The sequence below is a fragment of the Colias eurytheme genome, chromosome 1 (genome assembly GCF_061535395.1).
Source record: "Colias eurytheme isolate Ceu_HAF_F1 chromosome 1, ilColEury1 Martin Lab GWU primary, whole genome shotgun sequence".
Classification (NCBI taxonomy): domain Eukaryota; kingdom Metazoa; phylum Arthropoda; class Insecta; order Lepidoptera; family Pieridae; genus Colias; species Colias eurytheme.
The window spans coordinates 8,546,485-8,572,538 of record NC_142980.1 but is presented as its reverse complement, the minus strand read 5'-3'; the positions used below and the strand labels follow the sequence as shown (position 1 = coordinate 8,572,538).

At 33.7% G+C, this 26,054-nt stretch overlaps 1 protein-coding gene across 4 annotated transcripts; it reads left to right on the top strand.

Annotated features, from left to right (window-relative positions):
- On the top strand, positions 1–24,907 carry LOC149911136 (BPTF-associated chromatin complex component 1-like). 4 transcript variants are annotated; one of them, XM_090103207.1, is made up of 5 exons: positions 1–181; positions 21,748–21,839; positions 22,017–22,118; positions 22,405–22,510; positions 23,558–24,907. In XM_090103207.1, exons 1-5 carry the CDS (start codon positions 161–163, stop codon positions 23,663–23,665), a joined length of 429 nt encoding a protein of 142 aa, XP_089959333.1. In that variant the 5' UTR covers positions 1–160; the 3' UTR covers positions 23,666–24,907. The 4 variants fall into 4 exon arrangements, with proteins under 4 accessions (XP_089959333.1, XP_089959351.1, XP_089959359.1 ...); XM_090103225.1 differs by lacking the exon at positions 1–181 and adding an exon at positions 4,539–4,646; XM_090103233.1 differs by lacking the exon at positions 1–181 and adding an exon at positions 7,283–7,301.
- The last annotated feature ends 1,147 nt before the right edge of the window (positions 24,908–26,054 follow it).

Here is a 26,054-nt window from a genome sequence, read left to right as displayed (position 1 = left end):
TCATTTATGATTTTGTTTTAATTCGGTTATCATAGATTCCCGCTAGTTTCTTGGTTATTTTGCCTTATTTATTTTCTATTAACTTATTACACAGTGTTAGTATCGAAAATTTAAGCTTTGTTTCTTGATCAATGGGACTTGACTGAAAAAACCAACCAACATGAACAACTCCGCTTCAAAGGTAATAGACACAAGTTTTTAACGCTATTTATATACAGAATAAGTGATGCATTCTTTGTAAGCTTCTTGTTATTTTGCCTGTTTAAATGTATTTAAAATTTCAACATAATGAGTTGAGAATGATTTTTATATTATTGTATTTTGATGGTAATTGATAATAAGCTATATTTTGTTTGTTTGAATATTGACGTATTCTTAATGAATTAACATGTTTATTTACAGTATACATATTAAGAGGTTTCTAAAAAATTTAAGTAAATCCTCATAGTATAGGTACTGAAAATAAGCCATAAATAGCATTTATGAGCTAAAAGTAAGTAATTTCTCGATTGATTAATTGGTTGTGTGACATAATGTGGTTCAATATAGCCATCTATCATAAGTGTTATGTACCCAAAAAGTAAAAAAAGGGGATCATATAACCAAAGTCTAATAAACCATACATTTATTTCAATATATCTACACTAATATTATAAAGAGGAAAACTTTGTTTGTTTGTTTGTTTGATTGTAATTAATAGGCTCATAAACTACTGGACCGATTTTAAAAATTCTTTCACCATTCGAAAGCTACATTATCCACGAGGAACATAGGCTAGGTTTTATCCCGGAATCCCACGGGAACGGGAACTATGCGGGTTTTTCTTTGAAAATGTGGGCGAAGTACATAAGCCATGTTATGAGCAGCTCAAATTTTTTTTAGGAATTGACACATTTAGTTACAAAATTACCAACTACAGTAGAATCCGTTTATTATGACTCCGCCTATATTGACCAACCGGTTATTATGACGTAATTGCACTACGAAGTTTGGTTTTCATATAAAATTCTTTATAAAAAGTCGGATATATTGACTTCCCTTACAGTGACATGCCGCTTATTATGACCCATTTTTAATAAATTATGTCTGGTTATAATGACCGAAGTGAATTCATTATCACGATTTGTTAACAACAATATTGAAAATGATAATTTGACCATATCTATCTATACACAATAGTATTAGAGACTGTTTTTACAATAAAATGAAAAAACAAAAGCAGACAAAAATTACAGTGTACTTACAGTAAAAATACACTTGTATGTGTTATTCTAATAATCGGCTGATTACGTGCAATTTTGATTTTGATTTAATATCTACCTATATACATATGCAAGTATACTATGTTTCTGTATTAAAATACTTAAATACATACATATTTACATAAAAAAGATTTTTACACGCTTTATATTAGCTTCACCTGTATGTTTGTATGTTTGTAACCGACTTCTTTGGGCGCGATTTTGACCCACTTTAAACGGCCAGATTTCGTTCAAACTTTGTAGATTTATTGAGGACCGATGACAATACACTAATTTGATAAAATAAATAATAGTTAAAAAAAAATAAAAAACACGCTTTTTATAGAAAACCGAACTAAAAGCGTGTTTTTTAGTTTTTTTAAACTATGTATTATTCATTTCACATAACGCTTTGTATGACGTCCGCTTATTATGACGTGTTTGTCGATTCCCTTCGATGTCATTATAAACGGATTCCACTGTAATATTAAAATGTGACAATGGCAAAAAGTTTATTTATTTAGAAAACAAATTTTTACATTTATTTCAAACATAATTTTGCAACGTGAAACCTTATGACGTTTGTGATAACGCTCACAGTCACATAAAAATGGTTTGTTATTAGCAAGGAAGACAAAAGATGTGCCTAATTAAACTCTTTTATCTCTATGCTGTATAATAGCTAAGCCTCTGACTTCCTGTTTACCTGTCTGTCTATATGCCAGCTTGGTGGCTGCGTAACCGTCATAGTAAGATTGATGAACATTTTTACAGTTGATTTATAATCTCAATATATATAAATCTCGTGTCACAATGTTTGTCCTCAATGGACTCCTAAACCACTTAACCGATTAAAATAAAATTCGCACATCATGTGCAGTTCGATCCAACTTGAGAGATAGGATAGTTTAAACATGTAGGTACCACGGGTGAAGCCGGGGCGGACCGCTCGTGTATATTATACGTAGCAGCTATAGCAATGAATATAAAAAAAATGTTAATGAATCTTTGCCTGCATTGACTGCAAATTAAATATATACATACTAAAATTCTTCAACCACTCTTCACTACATAGTATAAAACAAAGTCGCTTTCTCTGTCCCTATGTCCCTTTGTATGCTTAAATCTTTAAAACTACGCAACGGATTTTGATGCGGTTTTTTTAATAGATAAAGTGATTCAAGAGGAAGGTTTTAGTATATAATTTATTAAGGTTTAGACAAAGCGGGCGAAGCTGCGGGCGGTAAGCTAGTTACTATATAAAATATATTGCATAGCATAGAGTCAGGGACAGACAGCATTAAGCAACTTTGTTAAAAAATTATATATAAAATTTATTAATAAATAATTACAAAGAATAAAAAATAAATCTATCTACTTTTTAAATAACATTAATAACAATAGTTTAATTATTTTGCAAGGGAAGAATAATGTATGTTTTTGATAATGTCTTGGGATCAAGGTATACATAAGGCTGTATTAATTATGGACATAATGACTAATGATCAATACCAATGCCACACAAAATACGTACAAGTGAAATAGGTAGTAATATTTGCCTTGTTATTTTTTTATTTTGTTTTCTAGGTCATTTTCATATTTAGTATTTTGTTGCATTTGATTTTAAGTAGTTTTATTTTTATTTTGTGCGTACTCTACGCCTAACTACTGGACTGAATCTACCAACTAAACCGGACAACTTATTTTTCTTTTGGATATTGACTTGCTGATATTTGAGCTGTGCTCTTACTACCTTACCCTTACTACAATTAATAATAATCAACTAGAAATGAGCAATTCCAGTAGGTATGTAGGTAATTATGAAATTTCTAAATTAATCTTCAATTTGTTATTATTTAGTTTTTTGGTAATAATTTACAAAGTCTCTTAATAAGTTTCGAAGATGTGTTCTATTCTATCGGTGTGCCCGAAAATGCATGTATTCTCGTCATCCTCCCTTAAAACTTATTTTCATACAAAAAATCAATATTTGTAACAGTACTAAAATGGACCAACTCCATCTGTGGAAACTTCCAGTAACTATTTAGGAACAGCTTGTTAATTCATAAACATTTCCAAGGATGGCGCCGCTGTTTCAAGAGAGGATTCCTTTTAAAATGTTTTCATATAAAAATATGGATCTTAACTTCTTTCTTCAATTATTATCTGTAGAATGTCATAATTGTCCTCATAGCCTCAGAGGTGCTTTATAAATTTATTTTATACAACCATAATGCAATTCAATTATTAACTCATTTTTGAAAAACATACCCTGTTCCTACAATGAACAAATGTTTTGCTTAAATTATAGTTAAACTATAGAACAAAGTTAAATTATAGAACAAAGGTGCCTTGCCAAAAGGTGCCATCTGTGGAAACCTCCAATAACTGTAGAGAGGATATTTCTTTTTTACGGTTTCATAATAATTTCAGGTTAATAATTCGTATAAAGTTCGGAAGGTGGCGCTGTTTTAAGGGCCCTTAGTAGGTGTAAACGGAAAAATGGACTGTTTTCTATGAGCTATAAGTGAAAATATTGAAGTTTTTTCGCACTGAAATTTCTAATATGTATTACAGAACGTATGTGTGATGGGATGACTGTTTCCAAAATACGATTGGAAAAATTTTGCTCGATAAAAAAAATCCTGAAGTTACCTCTAAAATATCATATAAATGCTCATTACAACCGTATTTTACGATAATAATTCGTATAAAATCACAAATATACATATAGATATTTACCTTCTCGATTTCGTGACTGTTATACTTATATTTAGAAAATACTAAATATTTTCATTCACTTTTTGATAAAAATATGAATGGCGATTACGATTTTTAGTTTCGAGCACGTTGATTTCATACTAAACGCGGACCCCCTCACCCCTTACCTCAGGCCCGAATAGCTGAATTTTCGCTGACCGCCTAACACCCCTTAATATATGATGTTCATTTTTAAAGATTTTTTTTATGAATAATGAATCCATTACCTATCTTCTATCATTATTCACAAATTTAATCTTTTTTTTTCGATATTTGTTTATCGTATCCTATGTTATACGCAAAAAACCTATTAAGAACTACATAATATTATATGATAAGTTTTATACAAAATTGCCGCTATATTTAGAAATAATTCTGTAAATCAGTAAAAATATTACATGGGGGAGCCCCCTCAGAGTCACCCTATTGGTGTTTGCATAGCAACATTATTGATTTTCTTTGGCACGTGGCCAAAGCAAATACAGTAGGCGGTATGGTATATGTTTCAAATTCAATTGACAGTAACGCCGTGCCTTTATTTGTGACCACTTGTGTTGTGAAATTCACCCATGCTTATTTTTTTTAATATATAATTTGCCAGTATTTTAAGTTTACAATAAACTGAGACTAAATGAGAGTGAGATGGTAAGTAATTTCATTAAATATTATTTATTTTTTGTCTGTATATGTCAAAGTTTTAAATTATAAATTAATTAAGTTTTAAAAATGCGCAAATAAGATTTATTTTAAGAAGTCAATGCAATGGTTAATTTAATTTTGCGAAGTAATTTATTGTGTGCTTTATCATGTGCGATGCAATTGTTTTATTCTTAATTTATGCAATGCCTTTCTAAAATACGAAATACTTCAGCAACAATATGCAAAATATAATATTTTGTTATATATTTATTTATTTGATTATTTCTGCTTATAAAAACATTTAATATAGAGCATAAGCGATTCATGTAGCGAACAAGCAGGACGCATGCATTAGGTATGCGTATTGGGTATTGAAATCTTGGAATAGTACTTGAAATACAAGAAATATCTTGATTGTATTAACATTGACTCTATATTTAGTATTTGCGACTATTGAATTATCTACACGATGCTACATAACTGTGTGTACAAAATATGTCAACATTAGGACGTGTCTTCCTACTGAAAGTACACGAGACAATCCTTTTTTTTAACGTTGGGAAACACGTGGCAATCATGTTCTTTACCACTTTGCCACTGTTCTAACACGCCTAGACACGTTCATATTGATTTTATTACCGAGCTCTTGTTGTTTAAAGAAAATAGATAATATACCTTTACTTGCGTAAATCATGAATTCAAAAAGTGTAAACACGTATTTTAGACAACAGTGAGGTAAACAGCAAAGTAAGTACAATTAACGATAATTTGATTTCTTGGTTATATGGACTTTTTAATAAGCGCGGGTAGATTATTCTGACACGTGGGCGACACTTCGATGTGGGCATATCAATAAAGAAATATTTTATTATTTAGCTTCTTATGCCAATTTACCATATTATAAAGGTGTTTTCAATTAGAGCGGGTAGATTATAGCGAAATGTGGGCGACATTCCTATGTGGGCATATTTGTCAAAAATATTTTATTAATAAGCTTCTTATGCCAATTACCCGTTAATACCCGTTTCTATTGGAAACCCCCTTTGGCCTAAAAATATTATTTATTTGAAGTCTAAGAAATTGTGATTTTACAGGATATCAAATAAACAACGAAGGAAATATAAATGGATATTCTCAACACGCGTTCATCTGGACAACAAAATTTTGGAACAAATGAAAAGACTTGCCCAGAATCGAATTCTAAAGTCCGTCAATACAGTCTGAAGGAAGAGTAGCAGTGAAGATCAAGATAGTGCATGCAGTGCTCATTTTTTATTAGTTGTCCATCATGTCCTATATTTTTTGTGTATTTTTTATGTAAAACAATCGATGTACAGCTGCTAATGAGCCTTAATAAAATAAAATAAAAATAGTATTTTTCAGGTTTCACTACTGGGGGTCTTGCTCATCAAGAAGATAATAACTTTTATTAATATGACAAATGACATGTAATCATAGAAATCTAAATAACAAGACCCTATGGAAGTGCTATAATGTCATAATTAGTATGAAAACCACTGTCGCCAAAACCCACACATTTCAACCAATAGCCAAACAGTACACACATGTAAACTATGTCATTTCAAAAAATTTTTGAATTTTTCACCTAAATTTTGAGGTTATGTGAAAAAATTGCAAATACAAAAGTTGTAGAACTTTTTATTACCTACAACTTTGCGATTGGACTTTTTTCCATAGGACTTGTAGTTTTGTCGGAAATCAAGAGAAACAATTTTTTAACCTTAAAAGCTCCCCCCCTCCCACTTCCCGAACTCGGATTGTCTGTAATTTATTTTTCCTTTAATTTTTATCACATTCCCCTCCTTTTCTAATGGGTTTCATTCTACTACGATTTTTTTTAGGTTTTTATCATTTTAGAAGGGATTGGCCCTGGTGTAGACAGCACGTAGACGCTTGAAATATTCAGAGAAACTTAAGAACTGTATTCACTCATCATATTTAAGATGCAAAAAAAACGTTATTTATTTATAAGTTAATATACTTTTTTGTGTGATATTGCTAATAGCGACATCTATTTTCGAACGATGATAAATGCATATAAAATGCAATAGAGGGTAGATTTCACAAGAATAAAACATTAAAGTATTTGAAATATTATCTAATAATGCCATAGTATTGCGATAAAAAGGGGTCAAATTAACTTTATATTTATACGGTACGTTAGTGCCGCGAGTCCGACTCGCGCTTTACCGATTTTTATTGGCCATAAAATAAATTTTGGATAAAAATAAATACTCAAATTATAATTTTATTTGTAAAATAAAATTCCTGACATTCGTTTCCTAACGCACCTAGCGATCCGCCCTATAGCTTCGCCCGTGGTAAATATTTAATACAAAGCCTATAGCACTCAGAGATCAAGTGTATATCCAACGGTGAACGAAATATTGAAAACGGACTCTTAGTTCCTGAGATTTGCACGTTTAACCAAACATACAAACTACAGCCTTATAATATCAGTATGCATATCTATGGTATCTAGTATCTTCCAGAGCTTGTTGCCCGGGCAACTGCAGACATGCTCTTTATTGCACGGTCATATTGCGCATGCGCGAATTAGCTACCCCTCCGGTAAAATGCATTATTCAGTCTTTTCCGGCTGGCGGCGACAACACGACCTGTTGAGCTGTATCACCTCTTGTAAGTAGGCACTAATTAAGTTTTTAAGTTATACTTTGTGCTTCAAGTGGGCGATTTGACTAAGATCCGGGTTCCGTAGTTTCAAATTTGAATATCAAGTCAGTGATTTATACAATTATGGCGTGTTGGATGGGTGCAACAGTGTTGCTTTGGTGTTGATAATTTTTTTAACCGTTTTGTAGAATAAGGTTTAAGAGCGGTTTAATTTATTTTACCAATGAAAGAAAATAATAAATTTTACCTCGGACGAATATAATTTTACTGCAGTAAATGACGCATGCGCTTTGTACATCTTGAATTGCGTTGCAATATATGTATATTACAATCGATACAAAATGACATACTTTGATGACGATATTTCTAAATTAGAACTCTATATTTCAATAAATCTATAAAAATATTGCTATAGATATTGCCGGTTTCATACTTTTCTTCGTTTTCGGTTGTGTTTTGGAAAACCATTTTTTTTATTCTAATAAAATAATATTCCTACACTATTCTAATGAAATCTTACAATTTTTGATATTTTTTTTTGTATAAAATTGCATAATAACAATTTTATGTAGATTTTTTTTTTATTTGCGGTGATGCATTATTTGTACATTTGAAGATGGTAATATTCGTTATTTTATAGAAAAGGATAGAAAATGTAAAGAAAAAAATCGTTTTTCGCATTAATAAGCTATTTTCGAGCTTTATTGATTATCTATTTGCCCGGGAATCTGCAGACATGTTCTATAGAACAATTGGAACAGCGCATGCGTGAATTTGGTCGGCCATTTTTTCTGGGTGTGGTAACAGATTGCTCGTTTCCCTCCTAACCGTTCACCAATTTTTTTTTATAATTTATTTGAAATGAGTTTCCGGTAGTCTTGTGTACTTGGAAATTTTATTAATTTCCCAGTTTGGAAACGTTCGTTTTTTTGGGAAAAATTATTTGATTTTTTTTGTGAAACTGCATTCTTGGCGGATCTAAAAATCGCGTAAGTCTAATTTCAATTCATCAGCTTTTTATTTCCTTATTGGTATATAGGTCTTTTCTACAAAAAAAATGTAACTTTTTGTAGGTATCGTTTTTTGGACGTGATTGCATTTGTATCAAGCACAATGTAAGGGATTGAGAGGGGAACGTTTTACCCAATAATCTGCACCCATCCACAAAGCACGAGAAATTTTTGGCTCTGCAGATGATCATAAGAAAAATTATCTAAAGGAGGACAGACAACTTTAAATTATCATTCAGTTTTTTGTCGTAAATTATAATAAAGGAAATAGCCAATTACAAACTTAGATTTTTTTCTCTAAACATTAGTTCGGGGAAATCTCTCATAAAACCACTCAGTATATGTTCCAAGTGCAACATATACTGAGTGGCTACCTGGTTTGGGTCCACTTACTGTTTCTTTCATTAATATTAATTTTTACTTTTTATTTTACTGTATTAATAAGATTGTTACCTACAGTGTTCATTGTATCTTGAGGAGTCAAATGAATGTTTCTTTCTTTCTTTCTTTCAAATTTGGCCTAATTTTCATGTAACTAGGCGTCTCTAGAAACAACCGAAATTGTTTTATGATAGTTAATTGGTTTTTCCTGGAAATAATGTCTGCATTGATTTGGTTCATGCGCCTCAGAGCGGTATGCCAATGCGCATGCGTGATGTTCTCGAATGAACCGTGGCTTTACCGTGGGCGCAGTACCTATCCAATAGTGATCTTTATAAGAGAACTATGGAGGTAAATTTTAAAAACTCTTGTTTATTATGTATAGTACGACATAAAAGAGATGAAATTAATTATTTTGGAACTAATTCGTTTTTCATTACCTGGCAACCCTGAATTGGCAATGTAGCTGTCAAGTTGAATAAAAATTTGTTGTTTTTTTCGTGAAGTGGAGAATTATTGAGATAAAATTGTTATTTAGAACAAGAAATTTAAATAAAAAAGGAGACATCATGAAAAAGGTTAAACGTAGCGGTGTCCGTGATGTGGTGTATAAAGTTTTTATTCGGTGTTTGTCCGAATTTCAAGCTGGAAATTTATTGACTGATTTGGAAAACGTTTACAAACGTACAGCAGAATATACCGGTGAGATTCCATTTATTTTTGCTCAATACTACGTAAAATAGAATATTCCATTAGTGACGAGTGTTTAATGTATGTATGTATGGCGATTATTACGTTTTCGCAATTTAATTTGAGGTTATTTGTATGTAAACAAAAACTAGTTTTTATAGTGCGACCAGCACAATTTGAGTCAAGAAGTTATATCCAATCCAACCAGCCTCAAATAAAGTACCTAGTTTAGATTTTACTACAAAGTATAGTGATAACTGTTTTCATACAGCTATCTATCTATTAATCAATCAAAACATAAGAAAAAAATCATATTTACTGTATCATATTTACAGATACTGAAGATGCCCAGTACCCTCTTGCCAGTACTTCGAAACAGAGTGATGATCAGTCCTTTGAAGGAGTAGAATATTTAGATTTTGATGAATTATATTAATGTACAAAATTTATCTACAAAAAAAATAAAAATATGTGGTTTTCAAATCGCCTTGTTTTTTTCTACCCGACGGACCCAGAAAGAGGGTAATGTGTTTGAGCTGCATGTATGCTTGTTTGTTTGTATGTTTGATTCTATGTGCGCCTCTGCAGTCTAAACACTTGACCGATTTTTATAAAATAACTAATTCCAAATACATTAATAAGTAAAATTTGACCTAGGTAGGTCAATTAAAATACTAATGTATTTTTGTCTTAAATTTACACTATTGCTACAATGAAACAATTATAACGGTTTAAATCGCGGTATTTATTTTAGATTATATTATATAGATTTTTGGATTTTTATTCTATAGTATCAAGATCGCTTGCGTCGCAGTATCAGTGTTGCTATATGAGCGACGGTGGCGCCCTCATTTATTTTCATCTCTTTTGTGTCGCACTGTACATGAAATTAAATTTGTGCCTTGAATAAAATAATCCTTTTTTATATGTTGTATCTTCAAACTACCTTTTATTACCTTTTCATTTGCACAGAGCACAGATGTGCTAAACAGAATATAAAATAATAAAAAAAATATTTTGAAATCTATTTTACTTGGAAAGTCTTTTCCACTGTAATTTTGAAATTATATCTTAAGTATAAATTGGTTAGCTTAGTTAATGTCAACAGCTATGTGTATGTATGCGTCGATGTTTCTGTGATATTTTAATTGGATACTTACTAAAAGTTACATTTGGCGTGTTTTCTTTTTTTTTTCATTTTATTGATAGATTTCCCCAAAAATCTGCAGACATGCTCCATGAAATAGAACTGTGCGACGTATGTGTAAATTCGTTTTTTCTTCATAGCAGCTTGTGGTATAGTTGCAATGTCTTCCTTTAGCTTGAACATAATACCGGTCTTAGTCAAATTGGGAAAAATAAACCTATTGAAAAGTTACATAGATTTCTACGAAATTTTATTTCTTGGATGTGTAAGGGGGAATTAGAAGCTGTTAAATATAGCTTTAAAATGTAATATTTCAATGGACTAAAATGTATTTTTTTGTATAAATTGATAAGATTATCTTTTAAAATATTTATTTTAATTGATTGATGTTGTGTCTAATTAAAAGGACAAAATACTAAATGAGAAAAATGAAATTAGATTATTACATATTTGCGATTTTAATTTACCTGAAAATGCGAATTATTTGGAATTTATGTATCCTCAGTAGATCGAGTAAAATAAATAAAACTATAATATTTAACCCTAGATAGCTAACCTCCGTCGAATCGAAGGGAATCCCATACATATCATATACTTGTCTATCTTAAACGGTGCACCCAAATGTTTTATCTCGCATATAGCCAACTCAGTCGCCAGGGAGGTCTTTAGAGTGGCACAAGTGCCACGCAGGTATGTACTATCTTAATTGAGCATTGCCCGTTGTTTCAACGGGTGATTAGCTTAAACGTTATTATTGTTACAATGTGCGTTAATATTTTTTGTTAGTAGAAATGTGTTTGTTCTAGGCTTACAATTTATTTGTTGAATGACAGTGCTGTTTCGAACTTTATAAACCAATAGTGTTTTGATAACACTTGAACTAATGAGAGATCCACCGTTTTTGAAGTGGATCCTGAAGATAGCTATTATAAGCCTTCGACTAGAACTTCTACAAGAAATTACGTATGTGCTTCTAGGTGATCTACAAGTTCATCAGATGTATGATAAATGCAGCATCACACCATTGGTTTGCCAGGTGAAAGATAAAATCAAGACCGTGCTTTAAGAGTAATCGTCCACCACTCGAGGCCATCAGACATAAGACCAATCAGGCTTAATATCAATGATCAGAATATGAAAAGGGTCTCAACTTCCTTTGGAGGAGAAAGCCTTAAAAAGAAGACATGGGAGAAGTGCGACATGTTTTATGATTGTTTTATGTTATAAGTAATAACTGATAATTATTAAATTTGTATTTTTATTGTTTGAATGATAAATAAAAAAAAAAATAAAAAAAAAGATTTTTCTTTTGCATTCTGTATTCCGTAGTCTTAAACTAAAATAAAAATTGTAAGAACCAATTAGACACGTGCATTTTTATTTACCTTAAAACAAGAAGTTTATGTTTTTATTTACGGAGAATGATTTTTATATACTCGTCATTTCGACGGATGGTTAGCTTAATCGGTCACCGTTTCGGAAGGTCGGCTATCTAGGGTTAAAAAGATTCAGAAGTAGGATTAGTCTGTGCGAAGCTTTATTTGAGTTTAATTATTCAGGGATATGACGCTGGTGCGAATTTGTCGTGTTATTACTGCAGTATGTGACTCATTTTTTTGACGTGACATGTTTTTTTATTGAATACTAGCGGTCCGCCCCAGCTTCGCCCGTGGTACATATATACGTTTTCTCTACATAAGAACCATCCTCGTACTTCAAGGAATATAATAAAAAAAGAATTATCGAAACCGGTTCAGCCGTTCTCGAATTATGCGCTTACCAACACATTTTGCGATTCATTTTTATATATAAAGACTAGCTTTCCACCCGCAGCTTCACCCGCGTAGTCAAAGAAAAACCCGCATAGTTCCCGTTCCCGTGGGATTTCCGGGATAAAACCTATCCTATTTCCCGGGGTAAAAAGTAGCCTATGTCCTTTCTCGGGTATCAAAATATCTCTATACCAAATTTCATGCAAATTAGTTCAGTAGTTAAGGCGTGATTGAGTAACAGACAGACAGACATGGATTAGACTAGAGTTTCGATATTTGGGGAAAATAACGATAAAAAATGTCATATTAAAAAAAGTTTGTTTAGGATCAAACTAAAGACAAGTTTTCACCAAAATTTGAAGGAACTTAGAAATAAAAATAACTAAAATCTTGTTAATTGAATGTTTCAATGAAATTTGAGGTCATGTAAAAAAGTTTCATAGCAAAAGTTGTAGATCCACAGTGTAGATCTTTTCATTACCTACAACTTTGAATTCTGATGGCGGTATTTTAGCATCCTTGATTTGTTTGTTAGTGTTTGGAATAAATATTGATTAATTATTTAATCGTGTCTCAATCGATCGAGTTTGCCCGGGATATTCTAGATGTCTCTTCTGCAATATAACCTAATGCGCATGTGCCAATATTATTCTGAAGGTTTTACCCATTCCTACTTATTGACTTTTGAGCGAGGTTCGATATTTTCGACAAACAATATCTGGTGATTTGAGTACCTACCCGGTTTTTTTTCATTCAGATAATAAAGACAGTTGGAATCTCCATACATGCGCAATTGTTAAATATGTCGCGAATATGTCACACCTTTACTGCAGGGATTTGATTCTTGGCTGTCCACAACTACATGCTTTAAAAGAAGTTTCTTTCCGCGAACAACATGGACCCGGCTGTGTTGGAAATTGAGCTTTCTGCAACATTTCGTCGGTAGATAGAATTTGACGGTATTTTACAGCTGGTCTTCTTTTAAAATAAAACGGTAAAATATCTAATGCGAATGCGCGATGCCTCTTCGGCTAGAGAATTTTAAAGTTAACAGCAAGATTTTTAATTGTCTTTAGTTAAGCTGTGTCTCATTGCAGTTAAAACTTTCCAATGGATTGCTGGGTCTTTAAAGTAATATTATATATCAAATCATATCTGGTCTATATATAGCAATTTTTTTTTAAATTTGTCCCTGTTTTTCAATTAGGTCTCGGCTAGATCAGTCGTAGTAGTAGCATAGTAAAAAGAGGGAAGTAGGCCAACTCCCAGCGTTTACGAGTGCACGGTGAGAGCCGAGCAGATATAGAATAGATCTGAAGATGGCGACGGGTACTTATGGTAGGGTTGGCAAATTAAGTTCTCTAACATAGTTTTTTTGACATTTTTCTAACATAGTCATTTATTTTTAAAGTTTGTAACGAACATCAGCTAAGAACCTTAGTTAAATTTGATAGGTATCTTAAAATAGCCTAAAAATCTACACACATGCGCTTGGTGCAGTTATGTATTACACATGCGCGAATTTTTTGTACCTTTCCTTCAGTGCCAGATTTATGGCAGTTGTTTCTTTTTCGTCGAAGTGAACGCACGGCCTTTCAGTGACATGAGTGACATGCTATGGAATACAAAGTATGTTAAAATTTTCTTACAGAAGTGACAGTGGTGATTGATAGTTCGATTATAGTTAGCTCACGATAGTTTTAATCGCGATTCACTTTTAGTATTTTGAAAGTCTATTTTGTTGTTTGAGACATTTCATTAGATAAGAATATTTTGATAGGGTTGTATTTCTGAGCGATATATGTCGTTCTCGCAAATTGAACGGTTTTGTACAGTCCATCAAACAAACAAATTATTTCGGACTTGTTCTAGTTTTCTGGAACTTTTCGTCGATCGATCGAGCTTGCCCGGGTGGACCTGTTGCGCATGTGTAATGCCTAGGTCTGGCATCCCTAACCTTAGCTAGATTTTATAGGTATTTTTTTTACTTGAATCTATCACACGGCCTTTCGGGAACCATCCTATGGAATACAAAGTAGGTTGAAATTTTAATAAGAAGTGGGTGGCCTGTGTGCCTTACTGTAGTATAGTTCAATAGTTGATTGTATAGATAATACTATTTTGATAGCGTTACATTTTATGGCGATAATATACCAGTGAACTACCACAATAAAAAAAAGAAAACGTCCTTGCTTTCTGGAACTTTTCATCGATCGATTGAGCTTGTCCGGTGAATAGCAGGTCTTCCTTTTGGTCAACAAGCAATTGCGCATGTGCGTGTCCTACGTCTTATGTACTTACGATAATTAAATGATATATAGAGTGGTTTTTTGAGACGGGTCAATGAGAGCAAGACCTTAAATTTTAAAGATTATAATAGTTTTTCCGTACGAAATGTATGAGAATTTTTTTTGTCAATTTCTGTCATTTCTAGTATTCAAACCCAAAATGGTCCGTTATTGTCTTTTGAGCTCTACATAAATAGGATCTTTGGCAACAATATTTTTTCCGGTAAATTATCTTTTTTTTCTGATCCTATTTTTTTCCAAAAATTGTGAATTGCTTACAGAATATTTAAAAACTTATGGATTGTCTCCTAGGAACGTTTTCACGTAGCTGTAACAATTATGGTACAGTGCCCTTACTCACGCCTCAAAAATATAACAGGTATATTAAAATAGTGCCTGTGACCTGCAGGCATGCGATTAGGTGCAATTGTATATTAAGCATGTGCGAATTTTTATGCCTTTCCTGTATGCATTGCAGTTGTTTATTTTTTGTCGAAATGAACGTACGGCCTCTATGTGACATCCTATTATATACAAAGTACGTTCAAATTTTCTAAGAGAAGTGGGCAGTGATGCTTGACTGGTCGATTAGGTAGCTCTCGAAAGTTTTAGTCGCTAAGTAGTGTCATTCATTCATTCAGTCACTTTTGTTTAGTGGATTGTATTATGTTCACTTATACAGTTAATATATATAATATAATGTTGACAGGGTTCTCTACGATAGTTCACTGAATTTACGAGTCCAATAAAAGCAAATTGAATGATATTGGGAACCGTTCTTAATTTCATAGATCGATTGAGCTTGCCCAGGTTTCTGCAGGTCTTCTAGGTATTGCAATACCAAGAGGTACTTAAGCTAGATTTGATAGGTATATTAAAATATGGAGCCTAAAAATCTACAGACATGCGCTTAGGTGTTGTTGTGTATTACGCATGCGCGAATTTCTTGTACTTTTCCTTCAGTGCCAGATTTATGGCAGTTGTTTCTTTTGTGTCGAAGTGAACGCACGGCCTTTCGGTGAAATGATATGGAATATAAAGTAGGTTAACATTTTCTTACAGAAGTGGACAGTGGTGCTTGATAGTTTGATTACAGTTAGCTCTCGATACTTGAGAGATGGTTCTATAGATAAGAATATTTTGATAGCTATGTATTTAGGGCGATAACATCTCAGAAATTGAAAGGTTTCTTAAGGCCACCGATATAATATATTTCGGAATTGTTCTTGTTTTCTGGAACTTTTCTTCGATCGATCGAGCTTGCCCGGGTTAAAGTAGGACCTGTAGCGCATGTGCAATGCCTAGGTCTTGCATCCCTCACCTTAGCTAGATTTGCCAGTTGTTTCTTTTTCATCGTAGTGAACGCACGGCCTTTCAGTGAAATGCTATGGAATACAAAGTAGGTTATTATTTTCTTACAGAAATGGACAGTGGTGATTGATAGTTCGATTATAGTTAGCTCACGATAGTTTTAATCGACATTCACTTTGAGTACTTTGAAAGTCTATTTTGTTGTTTGATAGATAATTCTGTGGATAAAAATATTTTGATAGGGTTGTATTTCTGGGTGATATATGATCTCACACATTGAACGGTTTTGCAAAGGCCATCAAACAAAAAGAGAAATAATTGCGGACTTGTTCTGGTCTTCTGGAACTTTTCGTCGATCGATCGAGCTTGCCCGGGTCACTGTAGGACCTGTTGGCTGTTGCGCATGTGCAATGCCTAGGTCTAGCATCCCTTAATTTGGCTAGATTTGATAGGTGTATTAAAATATGGAGCCTGGGAATCTGCAGACATGCGCTCAGTGGCAATTGTACATAACGCATGCGCGAATTTGTTGTACCTTTCCGGCAGTGGCAGATTGATTGCAGTTGTTTTTTTTTTTCACCTAGGTGAACGCAGAGCCTTTTAGTGACTTGCAATGGAATATAAAGTAGATTTAAATTTTCTTACGGATGTGTACAGTGGTGGTTGATAGTCTGATAAGTAATGGTTAGATCTATGGTTAGATCTCAAAGTTTTGATCACGATTCATTATCACTAATTTGATAGCTGATTTTATATAGTTCGAGAGATGGTTCTACAGATAAGAAACATTTTTATAGTTACATTTGAGGGCAATATTCTATCTCAAAATTGACATTTTTTGTTAGTGCCATAGGTCAAATTAATATCGGAATGGTTTATGTTTTCTGGAACATTTCGTCCATCGATCGAGCTTGTCCGTGTTACTGTAGGACCTGTTGCGCATGTGCAATGCCTAGGTTTTGCATCTCTTATCTTAGCTAGATTTGATAGGTGTATTAAAATATGAAGCCTGAGAATCTGCAGACATGCGCTTCGGTGCAGTTGTGTATTACCCATGTGTGAATTTCTTACGCCTTTCCTATAGGGCTAGATGCATTGCAGTTGTTTCTTTTTCGTCAAAGTGAACGTAGGTACGGCCTTTTAGTGAAAACCTTTGGTATAAAAAGTAGGTTCAAATTTTCTTACAGAAGTGGACATTGTTTCTTGATAGTTCGATAATGGTTAGATCTCGATAGTTTTGATCGCTGTTCATCATCACTTATTTGATATTTTATTGAATTTAATTTTAGAGATGGTTCGGCGGATCAGAATATTTTGATAGAATTAAAGAGGGCGATATACTATCTCAAAATTGACAGGTTTTGTAAGCGACATAGGCAAATTAATATCGGAATGGTTCAATTTTCTGGAAATTTTCGTCGATCGATGGAGCTTGTCCGGGTTATTGTAGGATCTGTTGCGCATGTGCAATCCTAGGTCTTGCATCCCTTACTTTAGCTAGATTTGATTGGTATAGACAAGCGCTCAGGTGCAGTTGTGTTGCACGCATGCCCGATTTTTTTTGTACCTTTCCTGCAGTAGCAGATTGTTTGCAGTTGTTTATTTTGTGTCGAAGTGAACGCACGGCCTTTTAGTGAGAACTTATGGAAACAAAGTAGGTTCCAATTTTCTTACAGAAGTGGAAAGTGATTGTTGCTATATCGACAATAGTTATCCCTCTTTAGTTTTAATCGTGATTCATTGTGAATATTTTACTAGTCTATTGTATAGTTCGAGAGATAGTTCTATAGATAAGATTATTATTTTGATAGCGTTGCATTTGAGGGCGATATATCATCTAAATTCTAAGTAATTGAAAGGTTTTGTAAAGGCCACCGATAAAATCTATTTCGGAATTGTTGTTATTTTCTGGAACTTTTCGTCGATCGATCGAGCTTTCCCGGGTTTAAATAGGACCTGTTGCGCATTTTCAATGTCTAGCATCCCTTACTTTGGTTAGATTTGATAGGTTTATTATGTGTGTGACCTGGGAATCCGCATGGGAAATTAATATCGAAATTGTTCTGGTCTTTGGAACCTTTTAGTCGATCGATGGAGCTTGCCCGGGTTACTTTAGGACCTGTTGCGCATGTGCAATGCCTAGGTCTTGCATCCCTTACTTTAGCTAGTTTTGATAGGTACAAATATTAAAAACGGACCTCGAAAATCTGCAGACATGCCCCCGGGTGTAGATGTGTATTACGCATGTGCGAATATCTTAGCCTTTTCTTGTAGGGCTAGATGCATTGCAGTTGTTTCTTTTTCGTCAAAGTGAACGCACGGCCTTTTAGTGAAAACCTTTGGCATAAAAAGTACGTTTATATTGTGACAAAAGTGGATATAGTGCTTTTTGATAATTCGATCATAGTTAGCTCTCGATAGTTCTGGTCGCGATTCATAATCACCATTTTGATGGTTAACATAGTTCGAGAGATGTTTTACAGATAAGAATATTTTGATATACCATCTCAGAAATTGAGAGATTTTGTAAAGGCAATCGATAAAATCTGTTTCGAAATAGTTCATTGGAACCTTTTTGTCAATCTATGGAGCTTGTCCGGGTTACTGAAGGGTTTGTTGCGCATGTGCAATGCCTAGGTCTTGCATCCCTTTCCTTACCTAGATTTGATTGGTTTCTTAAATCTGCATACAAGCGCTCAGGTGCAGTAGTCTATTACGCATGCGCGAATTTGTTCTCCCTCTCCTGCAGTGGCAGATTGATTGCAGTTGTTTATTTTGTGTCGAAGTGAACGCACGGCCTTTTAGTGAGAACTTATGGAAACAAAGTAGGTTCCAATTTTCTTACAGAAGTGGACAGTGATTATTCCTATATCGTCTATAGTTAGCTCTCTTCAGTTTTAATCGTGATTAATAGTAAATATTTTTCTTGTCTATTGTATAGTTTGAGAGATGGTTCTATAGCTAACATTATTTTGATAGCGTTGTATTTGAGGGCGATATACCATCGCAGTAAAATAAGATTTGTAAAGGCCATCCATAAAATCTATTTCGGAATTGTTCTTATTTTCTGGAACTTTTCGTCGATCGATCGAGCTTGCCCGATTTATTGTAGGACTTGTTGCGCATGTGTAATGCCCTGGTCTAGCATCCCTTACTTTGACTAGATTTGATAGGTATATTAAAATACGGAGCTTGGGAATTGCAGACATACACTCAGGTGCAATTGTGTATTACGCATGCGCGACTTTGTTGTACCTTTCCTGCAGTGTCATTTGATTGCAGTCGTTTCTTTTTAGTCAAAGTGAACGCACGGCCTTTAAGTGAAAACTTTTGGTATAAAAAGTAGGATTAAGTTTCCTTACAGTAGTGGGCAGTGAGTGGTTCTTGATAGTTCGGTAATGGTTAGGTCTAGATAGCTGAAATCGCCATTCACTATTATATTTTGAAAGTCTATTTTGTTGTATAAGAGATAATTCTATGGATAAGAATATTTTGATAGCATTGAATTTGAGGGCGATATACGACCTCATAAATTGAAAGGTATTGTGTGGGCCATCGATATAATTATTTTGGGAACTATTCTTGTTTTCTGGAAATTTTCATCGATCGATCGAGCTTGCCCGGGTTACTGTAGGACTTGTTGCGCATGTGCAATGCTTAGTTCTTGGAGCCCTTACCTTAGCTAGATTTGATAGGTATATTATGTGTCTAACCTGGGGAACTGAAGACATATGTGCTTTAGTGCAGTTGTGTTGTACGCATGCGCGATTCTTTTGTATCTTTCCTGCAGTTTCGGATTGATTTCAGTTGTTTATTTTTTGTCGAAGTGAACGTATGGCCTTTCAGTGAGAAGTTATGGAATACAAAGTACGTTCAAATTTTCTTACAGAAGTGTGCAGCGGTTTTTGATAATTCGCTTATAGTTTTAATCGCGCTTTGTTTTCACTGCTTTGGTAGTCGGTTGTATAATTCAACAGATGGTTCTTTAGATACGAATATTTTGATAGCGTTGCATTGGAGATATTTCAAAATTGACAGGTTTAGTTAGCAAGTGCCATAGGGGAAATTAATATCGAAGTTGTTCTTGTTTTCTGAAACTTCGTCGATCGATCGAGCTTGCCCGAGTTACTGTAGGACCTGTTGCGCATGTGCAATGCCTAGGTCTTGCATCCCTTACCTTAGCTAGATTTGATTGGTTTATTAAATCTGCAGTCAAGCGCTCAGGTACAGGTCTATAACGCATGCGCGAATTTATTCAATCTGCAGTGGCAGATTGAATGCAGTTGTTTCTTTTTCGTCGAAGTGAACGCACGGCCTTTTAGTGAGAAGCTATGGAATACAAAGTAGGTTCAAATTTTCTTACGGAAGTACGTGTTGCTTGATAGTTCGATTAATTATAGTTAGCTCTCGATATTCATTGTTAATATTTTGATATTTTCTGTTATTCGAGAGACGGTTCTATAGATAAAAATATTTTGATAACGTTGCAGTTCTAAGGTTGCAGAACTTAAACGAACTCACAAATTGAAAGGTTTAGTAAAAGCCGTAAAAAAAGAACTAATTTCGGAATTGTTCTTGTTTTCTAGTACTTTTCGTCGATCGATCGAGCTTGCCCAGGTTACTTGTACGGCCTGTTGCGCTTGTGCAATGCCTAGGTCTTGCATCCCTTATCTTTGCTAGATTTTATAGGTATATTATAATACGTAGCGTGGGAATCTGCAGACATGCGCTTAAGTGAGGTTGTGTAGTACGCATGCGCGAATTTGTTGTACCTTTTTCCTGGTGTGGCAGATTGATCGCAGTTGTTTCTTTTTCGTCGAAGTGAACGCACGGCCTTTTAGTGACATGCTATGGAATACAAAGTACGTTAAAATATTGCTTTTTTGAAGTGGATAGTAGTGCTTGATACATACGAGAAATATACTCCGATGTGCAATCGACATGCACTTTATTTCACGTCTTTAATACGCATGCGTGGGATGAAGTAGGGTGTTGGCTGTTGCCAAGGAGTGGTCTGTCCTGACTGGGTTTCGCTTTAATTCATATTTCATACACGTATAAAATAGTCTTGTGAATGCTTTTTTCATTTCGAATGAATTAATTACCCGGAAAGAAAGCAGATAGGTATGATGATACATATACTTCATAGTGCACTGTTGAACTACTGTGTTAGTCTTTTACCAGGACAGCTCGTTAAGATTTTACTCAGACTTATGTAGAGCTTGTTCGTTCGCAGTATCATTGTTGCGCAATTAAGATATTTCTTGAAACGTTATTAAGACTTTGCTAAAAATCGGTACACTGATAATTGGGTGTTCTTTATACACATATTTTTGTCTCCATTGTTGAACTGCTCACGTTTAAGAATTTCCATCGTATATTTTTCATATTGTATTCATCGTATTGTGTAACCCAGCGTGGGTTACCAATTTCCCAACGTTTCATCCCTTAAATATATGAGTGGGAGTTATATTTCTGTATTGATTTCCACGTGGGAGTTGTATTCTGTCGGGTGGATCGATAGAGCTCGCCGTCTGGGATTCTGCACATGCCCTTTTGGAGCATCTCCATGGCGCATGCGCGAACACTCCCGGTCCGACCGCCCGAGTTATCAATTTGTAGCATCGCATCGTCATGTTGAACATTCAAACAATTTAATAGATTTGATTCTAATTTATAATGTTATTCGTTAGACTGTGAGTTCTGTTTCTTGGATATGATTATAGATTTTTCTATTAAATAAAACTAACTGAAGCTCTTACGAAGATTTTTTCCTATTGCCCCAGTCCAAGGATATATTACCAAATATTTGAAATTTGAATTTAAAATAACAGGTATTTCTATTCTTTTCAGGTTGGGGAGATCTTTCGTGAAGCAGGCAGCGCTTTCAACAAACTATCCGAAATGACCATGTTGTTACATCCCGTTGGCGACTCACAGCCCGGGTGAGTCTGATTTCTATTAAACACTTAAATTAAATTTATTATATCATAGGGGAACTTTTTAGTTAATCAGTAAATTAGACAAACAAATAGAGTAACATCCACTTGAAGACTCATCAAATTTAATATGAATTTGAATTTCTTGAAATAGTTTTTAATTAAATTACTTATATATTTCAGTGGCAAATGGACGGAAGAAGAGATTGAAATGCTCAGGTCTTGCGTCCATCGTTTTGCCGTCGACCTGAACAAGCTCAGCCAGCACATAAAGAACCGAACAGTGTAAGTATGATCTTTCATATGTTCAATAACGTTTATTCTATAGTTAATTAAATACTATTAGAAAGTTATAATTGCTAAATTTTTAATTGAAAATCTGACCGGAAACTAAATTATTTTGTACTACGTCGAACAACTACTTGAGTCATCAACGTACTCGACGGTTTTATTTTGACGTATTTCCCAAATGTATTCAAATAAATGATTACAATTTTGACTGTCCTTTGACTCAGAAATATCTATTTTTAATCAAGCACCAATTCAATGAAGCGCGTTCCCCCCTTTCCAGGTCGCAAATCCGTACAACATTAAAAAAGAAAGCATTCGAAGACGCAGGTATACCGGTCCGTCAGGTTAACAGCACGCTGAACACCGCCCCGCCGCCCACACAGCAGGTAGTCTCGTCACTGAGCCTCCTCCAACCGAACGTATTAGGAAAGAACGCCGAGGTTCAAACCTTCACTAACTAATTGAACACGCTGATTTTTTTAGTTAAATTTTTTTGGATTTTTTTTATTTATTTTTTTTTCTTACAAGTATCTACTATATAATTATTATTTGTGTGACTTTTTTTAGTTTTCAGTTAGTGAAGTTTGAATTTTTGTTAGCCTCACGGCTGGTGCATGCGCTGTAAGGGGTAATGTTGATTTGAGCTTGACGAATCACGGTAAGCTAAGTAGGTTTGCTCTAGTAAGAATTTGTTTCAAGGTTTGAACAGAATACTGAATGGTTCCGCAATTGAGATAAGTGCTAGATTTCTCTCAAATTCTCTTATATTTGACTGTTGGCAAAAAAATTGGTAACACTATTTAAAAATTTAATTCATAATGGAATGAATTATAGTATTTCGACAGAGTATAAGAGAAGTTGGAAGATACTTTTTGTAGTATTTTAGAAGTAGTTAGACATTTTGGAGAAAGGGATGCAATGATCACGCTTCTCGAAATTTGAAGCTTTGAACTGTACAACGAGTAACATAAGTATGTACAATAGCTGAAAGCAAACAGAAATGATCATGTCACTATGTTAGACGTTGTACGGTGTGAAGATGATTATATGATAATTCTAATTAATATGAAATTATGCCCTTTTAGTATTTAGGCCGAATTGCCTAAAAGTATTAGATATAATGAATTAAAAGATATAATTTATACTTTTGTATGTTCAGTAACACCAATTTTTGGTTCAATTGCCAAAATTGTGTTCACGGAACTCAATCTTTTGAATTACATATTTCAAATTTTCTGAAATGCAAAATAATTCACTCAAGCATATGCCTAAACATTAGCCTGTCTTATTTCCAAGACAGTTTTATCGTTTTACATGCCAAGTTTGTTTCATAAATTCATATGCCCACAAAAAATGTACCATACTATGGAAAATACACCAAATACATTCAAATAGAACAATTTTCTAACAGTTTGTATCGTATCAACTCGCAGGTAACGCTGAACATGTTAAACGCCTCTGAGACCGAGGTGGACGTGGAGGGGCTCAGCAACGACGTCAAGCTGGAGTTCGAGGCGGGCGGCGAGGAGGTGGCCACCTGAGACATGCTCTGCTTCACGTAGGATCGCCGTGGATTGGTAGCGCCCGTGTTGTCGCGGGGGGGGCTTCGTCAAACAGATACACGCACCAGACTGCCAGGGACTGAGTGATGGGTGCATAGGTCGCGTTCACGAGTTTTTTTTTTTCGTTTGTTCGGTTCTTTTTTTTTTTTGCTAATACGGCCAGGACGCGTTGTGTTGATTTTCTGAAATTTCTATAAATTTTCACTTCAAAGATATTTCAAAAAATTTCCATTGTCGATGTTTTTTGTGTGAAACTTTTATTACATCGTCTCAAACTTTTTAGTCTGTGTAGCGCATGTCGCGTGTATCGCGGCTGCCGAGTAGGTATACCTACTCGGCAGGCGACCGTCACGCGACATGCGCTACACAAAGCAGTGTTCGGAACCGTTCGAACAGTTTCACTTTTACCGTGGTTTCATAAAACCACACAACATTTTTTTTTAATTGTTTTGACGGTTGATCTGCATCCTTATCTTGCTTTTGGATTATTATTCGGTTATCTTTCGGGAAGTTATTCTGTACTATATAATATGATTTGCTCCTAACGTCTTGGTTCTATTAGCAAAAAAAATTCATCGTTAAGTTAATCATTTATTTTAGGGAATTAGTTTCTTAACATTAATTTCTTGACATTTATTTAAATTAATTTTTAAAACTGCTTTGGTGGAATAATTTTTTGAAATTATTATTAATTTACTCATTTAATAATAATTGTTTATTATGATTATTTTATTACTGTTTGACGAAGCTTAAAGGCCTTAGTGTTAAGTTACGTTATGTTACCGCTTTTATATATTTCATTTGCTAACTGTTTACAAAGAGGAGATTATCGGTTGATATTTACTTAATTTTCATATTTTAAGTCAATTCATTATTTTAATTCCAAAAATGAGTTAAATTAATTTAGTGGGATGATTGATTTTAGTTTATTATAAATACATATTATATTTTCTATGTTTACGTGTAAATCAGTTGTATAATCTGTCGAGATTTTGTTTGTTAAGTGTTATTTTGTCAACCGATGGTCTCCTCGGAATATATTACAATATACAATTATTATTATTACAATCGACCGTGCGCTACTCGTTATTTCGCAAGGTTCGTTATTGACAATGTTGTAAAGATGATAGTATTTTTGATATATCCATCTTATGACTCAACAATATTAATATAATTAGTTTTTTATTGTTAAGTTGACATAAGTAAATATTATGTTTCTGATTTTATTTGTTTTTATTTTCCTTTTATCGACATTATTACAGACATTATTTTCGACTTACGTGACAATACTTTTTTACTTTTTGTTTCATTTCTATAAGTTAAAATTTCTATTCAGTTTCGTTTGGTTTTTATTAGTTTTTATTGAGAATAGACATCGCTAAAAGATTGTTGAATTAAAGGTGGTAGTATTTTATACTTAACGTTATTTATTGATAAGCAATACAATCGAAAATTTTATATTTCGTAAACTATTTTTTCCCCTATCGTGCAAATAATTCGAGATATATTCGGCCCAATTTCGTTAGTATAAATTATTTTTATTATTCTTTTTATAGATGGTTTACAAAAAAAAAATATAGAAAAAGCATTAGTTTTTTCCGTATTTTTACTTAGGTTATCATAGTTTATAGTTTTTTTCTCCTATTTTATATATCAGCTTCTAACATGAGCTGCCAAGTTCTCGAATAGTTCGTAAGCAATAATTACAAGTTGCATAGAAAACCTTTACTGCCTTAAAGTGTAGGATTTAATGTTTCGCTATTCCATGTCTTCTCCTAGAGCTGGCGCAAGTCAAGCTTTCCTGTAGTTCCAAATTTCTATTAGGTCATTCTTCTCTTCTTAAAATTTCGTCGGCAAGTTCGAATCCTCTTTCTTACCTCTTTCTTCTTTTAAGCTATCTTCGTAGTTGTAAGAAAATGGAAATAAATCTTTACCTCATAGGTTAAATTTTATGTAAACATCGTTAGTTTGATAGCCGCGTTCCGTATACCTCTTAAAGTTAAAAAAGCAATAAAACCACTGTGGCCTCATCATTGTAGATTGGATTCGGACTACCTCATCGTAAAGGTAAGATAATATTAACACGCCTTGAATCCTAGCTATAGGGGCATCGTTACACCCTGTGCCCTAAATAATTTTTATTATATATACTTTGTATTACGAGGTATATTTTTATATTGAACTCATTAATTGCTCAAACATCGGATTAAGTTAGGTCGTAGGGTAAACATTTTATCAGTTTAATTACTTTCGCCCTCAAACAGTTTAAAATATCCTCAGTATTCGTTGATTCTATTTTTTTCTTTAAAATACATTCATAAAATACATTTAATTTAAAGTACAGAGTCACAAACGTACCTTTTATTAT